Source organism: Cervus elaphus, chromosome 15 (genome assembly GCF_910594005.1).
Source record: "Cervus elaphus chromosome 15, mCerEla1.1, whole genome shotgun sequence".
Taxonomy (NCBI): domain Eukaryota; kingdom Metazoa; phylum Chordata; class Mammalia; order Artiodactyla; family Cervidae; genus Cervus; species Cervus elaphus.
The window spans coordinates 8,199,285-8,214,058 of NC_057829.1; the positions used below are offsets into that span (position 1 = coordinate 8,199,285).

Genomic DNA, 14,774 nt, shown 5'->3' on the forward strand with positions numbered 1-14,774 from the left:
GTAGATTCTTCACCGGTGGCACCACCCTATTTCTGCGTAATTCTAGAACTCATCCAAAAGATTTTGAAAAGAAAACCAAACCCTAGATTTTTACATAGGATTTTTTAAATGGCTTTCACAAGAAAAATATGTTATCGATTGTAATTTTTATTTGCCATCAGAAGCATGCTAAGTAATATGCAAAAAATTCAGCACTTTCTTTTGGACCATGTTTCCTGGCAGAAGGAAGGTTGCTCTGAAATAACTGTTAACACCTTACACAATAGTCTGTTCGTAGTTTATGTCAGGTGGCAACGGAGGGCGCTATACACTGTCTAGATTTTCTCACATTTCCATCCTGCCCCTGGCTGTTTATAGTTATCACCTACATTACCCACAGTGAAGTCAGATTCATCTTTTGGGTTTAGTGAAGCTTTGGCATTCGCTGAGTTTTGGGTTTTTCTGAATTTGTACTAACAAGATCTTTCCAATTCTATTGTACTTAGCTATGAGGTGACAGAAGTATAGTCCTCAGAGGTTTCTACACAAAGCACAAAGGTTTGAATGAACATTGTTCTTATACATCCAACTTTTTTTCTCTATTAGTGACAGACTTTACACCACCAATATGGACAGGAAGCAAAAGGACTGTTTATGGAACAATCATCCACATCATAGAAAGATAGGATTTTTAAGTTTTCAAAATCTATATACTTATCCCACATGACTCAATGCTCAAACCCTGGTGTTAACATACAATATTTCCTAAGTGGTTCTTTACAAGGAGGCCTTTATTGAATGTGTCATCAAATAATCATAAATCATGTTTCAAAACTGTAGAGAAATCTGTGTCTTTGTGCGTGTGCATGTGAGAATAGTGGACATATTTTAAACACCATTTCTGGAGAGTATCTGTCTGATCATGAATACAGTAGTAGGGAGTTGGGAAAAAGAAAGATCTAAAAACTTGTCAGAGACTTTGTACTGAAACCTGAGACTGGAAATCAGAAGACATTACCACTCACCCATAAAAAAGAACAAAATAATGGCATTTGTAGCAACCTGGATGGACCTAGAGATTATCATACTGAGTGAAGTAAGTCAGACAGGGAAAGAAAAATATCATATGATATCATGTATATGTGGCATCTAAAAAAATTGTACAAATGGATTTATTTGTGAAACAGAAACAGATTCATGGATATAGAAAGCAAACTTCCAGTTGCCAAAGGGGAAAACTGTGGTGGGGATAAATTAGGAGTTTGGGGTTAACATATACACAGTACTATGTATAAAATAAACAACAAGGACTTACTGTATAGCACAGGGACCTCGACTCAGTATTTTTTAATAACCTATATGGAAAAAGATCTAAAAAGAACATATACATATTTGTTGTTGTTGTTGTTGAGTTGTTAAGTCTTGTCTGACTCTTTTGCAACCTATTGGCTACAGCCCTTGAGGCTCCTCTGTCCATTGGATTTCCCAGGTAAGAATACAGGAGTAGGTTGCCATTTCCTTCTCCAGGGGATCTTCCCATCTCAGGGACTGAACCCGAGTCTCATGCATTGTGGGCAGATTCTTTACCACTGAGCCACCTGGGAAGCCCTGTATAACTGAATTGCTTTGCTGTACCTGAAATTAACGCAGCGTTATAAATCAACTATACTTCAAAAATAAATAAATTAATTTTAAAAATTAAAAACTGAAAGAAAAAGAAGTAGAGGAATTTGCCTGTGAGCACCCTTATTTGTGGCCTCCACCCCTTTGTTCCATGGTGGCCTCTTAGAGTAGTGTTACACTCCTCTGCCAAAGCCAGGACTGGCCAGAGTGAATGGAGTTCCCACGATGGGCATGGAGTACTCAGGATTTACTCCAGGGGTCAGGGAGGGACCTCATCTGTTCTGGAGCACAGAGTCTTGGATGATTGAATAAGACTAGCGTTCCATGAGCAGGAATTCTGTTAAAAATGGCTGTAGGTGAGGCAACCGATTGTCTCCTCAAAGATGGGTGCCCTGCTAGAAAAGCAGATGGAGGAGTATATCCTATTTTTTGCTTTCTGAGCTAAAGGGAAAATGCTGAGCTTGAGTTTACTTAAAGCGTTCTATTAATTTTAGTCCTGTCAGTTTATATGCAGTTAACAACAATAAAGTTCTTTAGATACAGATCACAGCTAGCTTAGTGATGTCCTCTTTTACAACTACCTGAGGCATTTCTTTGCTCTGCTGTGTACTCTCTTTTTGTTGGGTGGAGGTGGCGGGTCAGGAGGAGGTGCGGACAGTGTTCGGGGTGAAGGAGGTAGCAGAGGTGTTAGATCATTGCTATTTCTTCCTGATCAGTGTCTTGGGAATGATCCAGGTCACTGTTTATTGTTTGTGCAAAATATGAGGCTAGAGACTTGCTACCACCTCCCCATCCATTAAATATATAGAAAATTGAGATCATTGTCTCTAGAACACCAAGTGTCCACCTGCTTATCCCATGGCACCCTATATCTCTGGACAACCTGAGTTATTTGAATGTGTGCAAGATGACTGCCCTTCTTGCTGAAGGTAGCACAGCAAATGCAATTGTCAACTTAGAACACTCATTGTTATTGTTGTTCAGTTACTAAGTTGTGTCCAACTCTTTGTAACCCCATGGACTGTAGCATGCCAGGCTTCCCTGTTCTTCACTGAGTTTGCTCAAACTCAAGTCCATTGAGCTGGTGATGCTATCTAACCATCCCATCCTCTGCTGCCCTCTTCTCCTTTTGCCTTCAGTCTTTCCCGGCAGTGGCCACAGGACTGGAAAAGGTCAGTTTTCGTTCCAATCCCAAAGAAGGGCAATGCCAAAGAATGTTCAAACTACTGTACAATTGCCCTCATTTTACATGCTAGTAAGGTTAGGCTCAAAATCCTCCAAGCTGGGCTTCAGCAGTACGTGAACCGAGGACTTCCATATGCACAAGCTGGATTGAGAAAAGGCAGAGGAGCCAGAAATCAAGTTGCCAACATGCATTGGATCATAGAGAAAAGCAAGGAAATCCAGAAAAACATCTACTTCTGCTTCATTAACTACACTAAAGTCTTTGACTCTGTGGATTGCAACAAACTGGAAAATTCTTTGAGATGGAAGTGGAACTGCTCATCAAGGTGGAAAAAGCTTACTTGCAACCTGCATTAAGGATCCATGCTGTCCTTGTGTTTAGGTGTAATAAAGAGATGATTTCCAGGACCTCTGGGTAACGGAAGTGTTTGTTTTGCCCATCCTCAGAGACTTGCAGATTAGCTCCTCCAGTACCACGACTTCTGAGAGTCAAGATCCTTCTTCTGGGGATCCTGCAGTCAGTGCCCTTCAACAACAGCTGTTACTGATGGTGGCTCGGAGGACCCAGTCAGAAACCCCACGGGTAAGTCCCAGCATCACCGTTTGTGAATGTTCCAGAAGCAGGGATCCTGAAACCTGTTTCCAGGTTGGTTTCCCTAACAGAATTAGTCCCGTCTTGTCCCAAATTTTATGTTAGAGGGTTGTGGTTACATCACTTCATGGTAGTCTACTGGATGAATGTGAAAAGAGACCATTTAGGTAATATGCCATTTAGATAATACCTTTTCATAGATGCTAATGGGGTTATTAGTCTTGATTGCTCTTCCAATGTATTAGAAATTGATTTACATTGATCTTTTGTTGCCGAGGAACACAGATTCCACAAGACCTCACTTGATTGGAATGGCTTTTTCTCGCTTGGTTTGGAGAGTATCTAGATATTTATTAATTTATTATAGCCTTATGATTTAGGCATGCAGAAATTTTGAAAGAGAATCTTGGCTTGAAGAGAGACTTTATTCATGGAACAAATGACATGATCATTAAGCACTTAAAAGATGCCGCTTTTCATTATTTTACCGAGAGATTAACTTCCTGATGTTCATTCACTTATTACTTCACCTTTAATGAGACTCTGTAAGACATGGAGCAAAGAATTCAAAGAGAATGTGGGAGGAAAGATATACAACCAGTCATGAACTTAGAGCTACACATTCTATTAGGGCATTTTGGAGAATGGCTGTGGAAAAGGCTCCTTAGAAGAAAGGACACTTGGGCTAGACCTTGAAGGAAGGTAGATTTCAGTAAGTGCAGATTGAAAGAAGAGGGCTATAAATGGGATTTTGTTACGTTTGTGTAACGTTTCTTTACTGCTCTGCTTATCTTCTTCCTGACCATGTTTTGATTTCTTCTAGAGAGTCTCGCCTACAAAAAGAAATACAGTAAGTTCTGTATATACAAATGTGTTCTGTTCTGAGAGTATGTTTGTTAAGTCCAGTTTGTTCATCAGTGCAACAGTTAGCCTAGGTACAGTTAGCCAACTAACACAATTGGCTCTACAGTACTATACTACAATAAGTTTATAACACTTTCCACACAAATAAATACAAAAATAAGGGTAACATTTTTAACCTTACAGTGTAGTATCTTGAAAAGTAGTTATTGTTGTTCAGTCACTCAGTCGTGTCCTACTCTTTGCAACCCCATGGACTGCAGCACTCCAGGCTTCCCTGTCCTTCTCTATCTCCCCAAGTTTGCTCAAAATTCAAGTTCATTGAGTCGGTGATGCCATCTAACCATCTCATCCTCTGTCATCCCCTTCCCCTCCTGCCGTCAATCTTTCCCAGCATCAGGGTCTTTTCCAATGAGTTGGCTCTTCGCATCAGGTGATCCAAGTATTGGAGCTTCAGCTTCAGCGTCAGTCCTTCCAATGAATATTCAGGATTGATTTCCTTTAGGATTGACTGGTTTGATCTCCTTGTAGTTCAAGGGACTCTCAAGAGTCTTGAGAATCAGCCAGCACCACAGTTCAAAAGCATCAGTTCTTTGGCACTCAGTCATCCTTATGGTCCAGCTCTCATGACTACTGGAAAATTTTCCGTACATGACTACAGGAAAAACCATAGCTTTGACTATACGGACCTTTGTCAGCAAAGTGATGTCTCTGCTTTTTGATACACTGTCTAGGTTTGAAAAGTACAGTAATGCAGCACAACAGTTGGTGCTTCTTAGCACTACCAGCTATATCACCACTGCTTTTACACTGGCTTCCAGACATCTGGGGCTTGAAAGAGATACTATATTACTGTACTCCGTACAGTTCAGTAAAGGACACAGAAGCACAGCCTCCTGTAGAGCATGCACTTACGTGACAATGTACACCAGACAGATGGACTAACTTACGTGATTGGACATGTGAACATGCATTTACATCTTTGGAAGTTCACAACTTGAAGGTTAATATGTAGGGGACTTAGTATAATAGTTTTAGATTCAATTTCATGATTGCTTAACCAGATTTTTTCAGAAGCTTGATGGTAATTTACACACCCTTGTTCAGATGTGCAGAAAAAATGTTGTGTTATCTTCTAACTGACCACATGTTGTCCTGGAGTCCTTATTTCTGCTGTGCTGTGTTTAGTCACTCAGTCATGTGTGACTCTCTGTGACCCCACAGACTGTAGCCCACCAGCCTCCTCTGTCCTTGGGGATTCTCCAGGCCAGAATACTAGAGTGGGTTGCCATGTCCTCCTCCAAGGGATATTCCCAACCCAGGAATCAAACCCAGGTCTCCTGCATTGCAGGCAGATTCTTTACCATCTGAGCCCCCAGGGAGGCCCTTCTTCCTGGTGACTGGATGCAGATTGGTGGGGGAGCTGCCTAGGGAGGATGTGAAAAAGCCAGTGAAGCATCATCAGCCTTCTCAAGCTTGAAGGGCTTTCAGTGGGAGCAAGCATTCGATTAACTCCAAGAGTCAGTCTTCAGGACTATCTTCCCTTCTTTGTACTCAGTCTCCCCTCCCAGTCCTCCCCTCCAGGGCATCTCGGTGCAGGAGGAAGCTTTCCAGCTCCCCGGGAAGCAAGTGGAGCTGAGAGGGCATCCCTGGTGGCTAAGCAGGGCTCAGATGCCTGGCACCTGCCTGGTCCCTGGGTGTGCTGGGTGGTCCCTGCTGAGGGGTGGCTGCTTCTGCCCAGTTAGGGTGCAGTGCTGGGGTCTTTGACCTTGCCATTAGGCCCTAGCTCTGAGGACCCTGTGTCCTGAGGCCGCCTCCTCTCTCTCAGTATCTTTGGATTCACTAGTCTTTCTTATATGTCCGTGTGCTCCTGAGGGCTCAGACCCCAGCTGTATCCTCCACATTCCATGCCCAGCCGCACTTCAGCAACCAGTACTAGTTCCCACCACAAGCCTTAGTGCAGGAGGTGGGCCGTGGAATGTGGGTTTTCTCTGAGAAATTTGCCTTGTCTTGGGATGCGTGCATTCTAAGTCGCTTGAGTCACATCTGACTCTGCAACGCTATGGGTTGTAGCCTGCCAGGCTTCTGTGACCATGGGATACTGGACCAAGAATACTGGAGTGGGTAGCCGTTTCCTCCTCCAGGGGATCTTCCTGACCCAGGGATCAAGCCTGCGATTCATGTCTCCTGCATTGCTGGGTGGGTTCTTTACCACCAGGTACCAAAAGGCCACCTGGGAAGCACTTTTTCTTGCGCTAGTCCTGGGAAAACTTCAGCTCGCTGCTATTCTTTCCTGCCTCCAAAACAGCAATACTGAACTTACAAGGAGGAGAAGGTTATATAAAATTATTCATACAGTTTGGGAAGATGCAAATGTTATTGATCCCATGTGTGACAGAATTGTAGGGAAACTGGGAATTTCAGATTGTCAGAGATGCAAAGCACTGACTTAATATCTCAGAAACTTCCCAGGTAGAGCAGAAACTCAGAGTTAAGTAAGTATTGCATGGATAAGCCAGAAAAGCCATGCTACTCCTTGTTTAAAATTTAAAATTCTGTAAGTGGCACGGTTATATAGATGAGTATATAAAAAAGCTAAATTCATATATAGTGTTTCATTGCTAACACTTGCCCAAATTCGTTGATGAACTTTTAACTTTTTTAACTTTCTTGAATTGAAGTGAAATTTCCTCAGTTGTGTCTGCCTCTTTGTGACCCCATGGACTATAGCCTGTCAGTCTCCTCTGTCCATGGAATTCTCCAGGTCAGAATACTGGAGTGCATAGCTGTTCCCTTCTCTTGGAGATCTTCCCAACCCGGGGATCGAACCCAGGTCTCCTGCATTGCAGGTAGATTCTTTACCATCTGAGCCTCCAGGGAAGCCCAAGAATACTGAAGTGGATAGCCTATCCCTTTTCCAGTGGATCTTCCCAACCCAGGAATCGAACCGGGGTCTCCTGTTTTGCAGGTGGATTCTTTACCAGCTGAGCTACGTTTTTAAGTAAAATTGTAAAAAATTTTAAGTTTTACTCTATGTAGGTATGCATGTGTGCTAAGTTGCTTTATTTGTGTCTGACTGTTTATGACCCTATGGACTCTATCCTGCCAGGCTCCTGTGTCCGTGGGATTCTCCAAGCAAGAACACTGGAGACTCAGGTTCAGTCCCTGGGTCGGGAAGATCCCCTGGAGATGGAAAGGGCAACCTATTCCAGTACTCTTTTCTGGGAAATCCCATGGATAGAGGAGCCTGGTGGGCTAAAGTCCATGGGGTCTCAAGAGTCCGACTTGACTTAGTGACTGAACAACAACTGTGAGGTTTTGAGAAGAATATATGGCACAGTTATACTTTTAAGAACCAGTGGCAGTTATTAATATCAAAATGCTTATCAGTTATGGGACTCTTGATGATACCATTATTTTGTCTCTTTTATTTTTATTTTAAAAAATTTTGTTGAAGTATAGTTGATTTACAATGTTGTGTTAATTTCTGCCATACAGCAAAGTGATTTAGTTAAGTATATAGATATATTCTTATCATATTCTTTTCCATTATGGTTTATCATAGGATTCTGAATGTAGATCCCTGGGCTTAGAGTAGGACCTTGTTGTCCATCCAGTCTATATGTAATAGTTTGCATCTGTGGAGGAGTTATGGTGAGGTTTTGAGAATTAGAGAAAATATATAACAGAGTTATACTTTTAAGAATCAGTGGCAATTATTTTTTTCCCTTTTTAAAATCAGTTTCTTTTTTTAAATTAAGAAAATTTAATTGAGGGATAATTGTTTTACAGAATTGTGTGGTTTTCTGTCATGCATTAACAAGAATCAGCCTTAGGTACACCTGTGTCCCCTCCCTCCCAAACCTCCCTCCCCTCTCCCTCCCTATCTCACCCTTCAGCCTGTCACAGAGCCCCTGTTTGAGTTTCCTGAGTCATATAGCAAATTCCCATTGACTGTCAATTTTACATATGGTGATGTAAATTTCCATGTTACTCTGTCCATACACATCCCCTTCTCCATCCTCCCCTCCCTCCATGATCTTAGGTCTGTTCTCTATGTCTCCTTCTCTATTGCTGCCCTGAAAATAAATTCATCAGTGCCATCTCTTTAGATTCCATATATATGTGTCAGTATACGATATTTATATTTCTCTTTCTGACTTACTTCATTCCGTATAATAGGCTCTAGGTTCATCCACCTCATTAGAACTAATCAAATGCATCCATTTTTATGGCTGAGTAATATTTCATCATATATATGTACCATAGCTTCTTTATCCATTCATCTGTCCATGGACATCTAGGTTGCTTCCATGTTCTAGCTGTTGTAAATAGTGCTGCAATGAACATTGGGGTACATGTGTCTTTTTCAGTTTTGATTTCCTCAGGGTATATGCCTAGGAGTGGGATTGCTGGGATATATGGTGCTTTTATTCCTAGCTTTTAAAGGAATCTCCATACCATCTTCCATAGTGGCTGTCTCAGTTTCTGTTCCCACCAGCAATGCAAGAGTGCTCCCTTTTCTCCACACCCTCTCCAGCATTTATTGTTTGTAGACTTTTTAATTATGGCGATTCTGACCAGTGTGAGGTGGTATCTCATTATAGTTTTGATTTGCATTTCTCTAATAATGAGTGATATTGAGCATCTTTTCATGTGTTTGTTAGTCATCTGTATGTCTTCTTTGGAGAAATGTCTCTTCAGGTCCCTTTCCCACTTTTTGACTGGGTTGTTTGCTTTTCTGGTACTGAATTGCATGAGCTGCTTGTGTATTTTGGAAATTAGTCTTTGTCAGTTGTTTCCTTTGCTACTATTTTCTCCCATTCTGAGGGTTGTCTTTTCATCTTGTTTGTAGTTTCATTTGCTGTGCAAAAGCTTTTAAGTTTAATTAAGGTCCCACTTGTTTATTTCTGTTTTTATTTCCATTACTCTAGGGGGTGGGTCATAGAAGATCTTGCTTTGATTTATGTCATCGAGTGTTCTGCTTGTTTTCCTCTAAGATTTTTATAATTTCTGGTCTTACACTTAGATCTTTAATCCATTTTGAGTTTATGTTTGTGTGTGGTATTAGGTAGTGTTCTGATTTCATTATTTTGCACATAGCAGTCCAGTTTTACCAGCACCACTTATTGAAGAGGCTATCTTCAGGGGCCATTATTAATATCATCAAAATGCTTATTAGTTATGGAACTCTTGAAGAGACTATTATTTTTTTATTTTCATTTAAAATTTTTGGTTGAAGTATACTTGATTTGCAATGTTGTGTTAATTTCAGCTGTACAGCAAAGTGATTCAGTTATATGTATTTTTTTTCGTATTCTTTTCCATTGTGGTTTATCACAAGATATTGAATATAGTTCCCTGTGCTATACAGTAGGACTTTGTTGCCCATCCATTCTATATGTGATAGTTTGCATCTGTGGAAGAGTTATTATGAGGATTTGAAGATTAATGACAATGCATAACCCACTCCAGTGTTCTTGCCTGGAGAATCCCAGGGATGAGGCCGCACAGAGTCAGACACGACTGAAGTGACTTAGCAGTAGCAGTAGCAGCATGGCAAAATTATGCCTTTAATAATCAGTATTAATTATTAATGTCATCAAAATTCTTATTAGTTTTATGGAACTCTTGAATTTTTCAGATAGCTTGGGGGAAATACAGTTCTATTGTCTAAGACACCCTATTTGTGGTCCTTCATTGTGTTAGCCCTAGCAAACTAACACGGAAGTAAAATCATTTTTTCTTTGTAGTAAATTCTGAGATGATTTTCATTTAAGCAGTAATAAATAGCACAATATGCCAGAATATTTAATAAGTTTTCAAAAGATGTAGGCATAGTCTTCATGTGATTTTTTTTTATAGTGACCTTCCCTAAAACTACTATCTAAAAGAGAGTATTTTCCTACTATTCAAAAGAATGTTGTCACCTTCACTGTTGCTCATCCTTGACGTGTTTATACATCATACTGAATTCCCACATCACAGAATGGTAAACCCTACTCAGCTGGTACACGTGTTTTTATTTCTTACTTGCACTCTTAGTTCATGAAGCATAAAGGGAAAGGATTTCTTTTGAGAGGAAGATTTACTCTAAATTACAAATTCACTAGGCTTCCCTGGTGGCTTAGACAGTAAAGAATCTGCCAGCAATGTGAGAGACCCGGGTTCGATCCCTGTGTCGGGAAGATCCCCTGGAGAAAGGAATGGCAGCCCACTCCAGTATTCTTGCCTGGAGAATTCCAGGGACAGAGGAACTGGCAGGCTGCAATCCATGGGGTTGCAAAGAGTCAGACAGGACTGAGAAAGTAACACTTTGACTTTCATAAGTTCGTTGTTATTAAAGAAGATACTGTTCTTGCTGACATGACAGCAGGAAGTTTCTTTGAGGCTCTCTTTTCTATTGGAATCAAATTCCAGACACAAGCAGCACTTATAATCTCAACTTACCTCTAATAATACAGCCCAATCCATCCTGTATATTGTCAACCTGCATATTACCTTCACAATGGATCAACTTTCCCTTGAAATGCTTTTTGTGTTAATATTTTATAGTCTGAATAACTCTATGCTCCATAGCTGAGTCAGGGAATTAGCATCTGGGAACAGAGAGATGGCAAAGTCAGCCTCCTAAGAGGGTTCCACATGGTTTCCAGTGAAGCAGATGTGTTGCCCTTATGTATGCCAGGAGTTTTGATATCAGCGACTTTCAGTGAATTAAGGAAAAATTATGCAGCCTGCCCAAGTATGACCTTCTGCTTTGTAAGCCTGAGAGGAGGGAACAAGACCACTGAGAGGTCACTTTACCTCCATGGCTGCTCTTCCATGCTGTCCCCTCCCTTCACTTATCTTGGCCCTTCTTCTCCGTATTCTGTGTTTTACCTTGTTGTTCAGTCACCAAGTCGTGTCCGACTCTTTGTGACTGCATGGACTGCAGCATGCCAGGCTTCTCTGTCGCTCACCACCTCCTGGAATTTGCCCAAGCTCGTGTCCATTGAATCGGTGACGCCATCCAACCATCTCATCCTCTGTTGCCCTCTTCCCCTTCTGCTTTCAGTGTTTCCCAGTGTCAGGGGCTTTTCCACTGAGTCAGCTGTTTGCATAAGGTAGCCAAAGTGTTGGAGCTTCAGCTTAGCCTACAGGAAATTAGAGCCTACTGAAAATCCTTTTTGGAAAAATATAGGACGAAAGCAAACAAATAAAAATGCAAGCTAGCATGATCCACCAATTCCACTTTTTGGTGTATATTCAAAGAGCCTAATGCAGGGAATCCAACAGATACTTGCATGCACAGTTCACAGTGCGTGTTATTCATGATTGTGAATAGTGAATATTCCACCAAGAGGTGGATGCAACCCAAGTGTCTGTCGACAGATGAATGAATAAACAAAATGTGGTCTACCCATAAAATGAAATTTTATTCAGCCTTAAAAAAAATTCTGACACCTGAAACATGATAGACCTCGAGATCATTATGATAAATGAAATAAGCTAGTCACAAAGGAATGATACTCTTTGATTCCACTTATAGGAGGTACCCAGAGGAGTCAAAACAGAAAGTAGAGGAGAATGGGGAGTTAGTGTTCAATGTGGACAGAGTTTTAGTTTTGCAAGGTGAAAACATGAATAATATTATGAATATTATTGCTACTGAAATGCATACATACAAAATGGTTAAGGTATAAATTTTGCATTATGTATTTTTTTAACCACAGTTACAAAAACAAAACAAAACAACCCCACAGATTAGAAATAGAAGGTCTGCAGGGGGCTGGGGCTCATTAAGTATTTGTTCAGCAAATGAATGGAGACTAATTTTTTTCAAAATTGAATTCCTTTCCACTAGATTAGATCCAATCAGAGATGAATTTGGGGTGAAAATGTTTTAAATCTGAAATTAAATTCCTCCACCTGTTTCTGTTTTATTTTTTTTTTTCTGACAAATATTTCAGTTTTTATATTGGGCTTCACTAAGAACCTACGTAATGTGGATAAAAATCTTTTTACTTAAAAAAATTTAAATATTTATCTTGGTGTTACATTAAATAACATACCTTTCAAAAATTATGTCATTTAAGGCCTTTTGTTGAATTCTAATCTTTCATAATAATTACTTTCATGGCAGTTTCCTGGCCTAACAGTAGTATTTTGATTTGAGTAGCATAATTTTAATGTTACATTATAATGAAATTGAAATGTATTGGTAAAAAAGACCTTTTCTACAACAAGGATCTACTGTTTAGCATAGAGAACTATACTCGGTGTTTTGTGATAACCTATAAGGGAAAAGAATACAGAATAGAATGAATATATGTATATGTATAACTGAACCACTTTGCTATACACCTGAAACTAACATAACATTGTAAATCAATAATAGTACAAAAAATAAAGCTGGGAAAAAAGACCTTTTCTGTTGATATTATCCTTTTGTTAGGGTGCCCATTTTTTTTATGGACTATGTTGGTTTCCATTTCAGAATTTGAACATCTGCTTTTGGTACTTTTAAATCAGGAGGCTTATTTTTATGACAATAACACATCTATGTGAAACCCTCTCTCTGTTTTTTCTTTCGGTATCTAAAAGCATCTGAGTCAGGATCTGGAAGATTCATCCTGTTCTTCCACACAAGGAAAGTTTAACCGAGAGCAGTTTTACAAGTTTATCATTTTCCCTGGCAAGTGGATTAAAGTCTGGTATGATCGCCTTACCTTGCTCGCATTACTTGATAGGTAAGCCTCCAGGCATGCACACGTGCTGGTGAAAGACACAAGTGGGGCATGGCAGTGTGCACTTGCTTGCTGATAATAAGCAGTTTGGCCTCAGGCTGAAATTCTCTGGGGCTTTTCCAAGGTGTCCACTTTGTGTGCTGCAAACCCAGAGTCGAATCAGTGAGATCCTGACAAATGAAGGAATAGTCACTGAGCGGTTAAAATGGGAACTAGGAGAATTTGGTAGCATGGTTTAGTTTTAAGGTTTGGGGACAATATTATACCGTGGTCTGCTCATCTTTTGCCAGCTTTTGTAGGAGAGCCTGCAGCTGCGATGTTGAAAGCAGAGCTTGGGTGCATGGATGTGGCGTGGGGAGGGGAGGAGGGACATGGTGGGGGTAAGGAGTGATGTCTTGCCCTTTCCTTTCAGGACTTGGGTTCTAAATATTCTATCCTATACTTTGGATGCTAGTTTTTCCTTTAAACCTTAATACTCTTTCTCAAGATTCAGTGCTGTGGGGTTGGAGCTGAGGGTACTGCGTGGGGAGGTGGAGGCGGGTGGCAGGCATCAGGTTGACTAAGGCATGATGGAGTTGGGGACCAGATAGGGGACTCCCCATTTCCCTCCCCCTCCTCGGGATATGCAGAAGACTAGATTGTGATCTTTTTTTAAATAATGTTTTTATTAAAATTTAAAACTTTACTCTGCAAAAAGACAGTATAAAAGAATGAAAAGACAAGTCACTGACAGAAAAAATTATTTATGAGACTTCCCTGGGGGTCCAGTGGTTAAGACTTCGCCTTGTAATGTGGGGGGTGCAGGTTTGACCCCTGGTTGGGCAGCTAAGACCCCATACCTTGTGGCCAAAAACCCAAAACATACAACAACGAAAAAACCATAGGCGCAATCTTGTAACAGATTCAATAAAGACTTAAAAAAAATTAAAAACTTACGAAACGCACATCAGATATATATCCAAGATATACAAAGACTACTTAAATTTCAATAATAAGAAAACAACCTAATTTTAAAATATGGGCTAAAGATCTGAAGAGAACCCTCATCTACGAAGACATCCAAATGGCAAACAAGTACATAAAAATAGGCTTGTCATTTTATATCACTAGAGATTTGCAAATTTAAGCAATGATGAGATACCACTGTATACTATGACAATGTTTAATGTAGCAAAACTGACAGTAGCAAATGCTGGAAACAATATGGAACAAAAAAAAAAAACCCTTTTCTCACTGCTGGTGGAAAAACAGAATGGTACAGCTAATTTGAAAGACAGGATGGTAGTTTTCTAAAGTAAACAGTTTTGCCATATAATTCATCAATTGTACTCCTAGGTAACCACCTAACTGATTTGAAAACATCCACACAAATACTGCATATGAATGTTTTTAATATCTGTATTTATAATCATTAAAAACTGAAAGGAAAAAAAAAAAAACTGAAAGGAACCAGGATGTGCATCAGTATACGAGCAGATAAATTGTGGGGGCTTCCCTGGTGGCTCAGTGGTTAAGAATCCTCCTGCCAATACAGGAGACGTAGTTTCAATTCTGGGTTGGGAAGATCCCCTCGAGAAGGAAATGGCAACCCACTCTAGTATTCTTGTCTGGGAAATCCCATGAACAGAGGAGTCTGGTGGGCTACAGTCCATGGGGTCGCAAGAGAGTCGGATACAACTTAATGACTAAACAACAACCACAATGAATTGTGATATTCACAGGTTGTGGGTTTGGAGATTCAGATGCTATTGCTAATGTTGTCATCAGAAAACACAGGAGTTTCACAGTTAAATACCAGTCAGTGG

The 14,774-nt window shown here is 40.3% G+C and overlaps 1 protein-coding gene across 3 annotated transcripts in view; it reads left to right on the forward strand.

The window, feature by feature from the left end:
• The window catches only part of PCNX2 (pecanex 2), a 301,990-nt gene that overhangs the window by 64,596 nt on the left and 222,620 nt on the right, over positions 1–14,774 (forward strand). For 2 of the 3 annotated variants that reach the window (XM_043925987.1, XM_043925988.1), the window contains exons 9-11: positions 3,235–3,370; positions 4,203–4,229; positions 12,827–12,972. In XM_043925987.1, coding sequence (XP_043781922.1) covers positions 3,235–3,370; positions 4,203–4,229; positions 12,827–12,972 — 309 coding nt within the window. The remainder of the gene's footprint in view (positions 1–3,234; positions 3,371–4,202; positions 4,230–12,826; positions 12,973–14,774) is intronic. The other variant, XM_043925989.1, reaches the window with a different exon arrangement.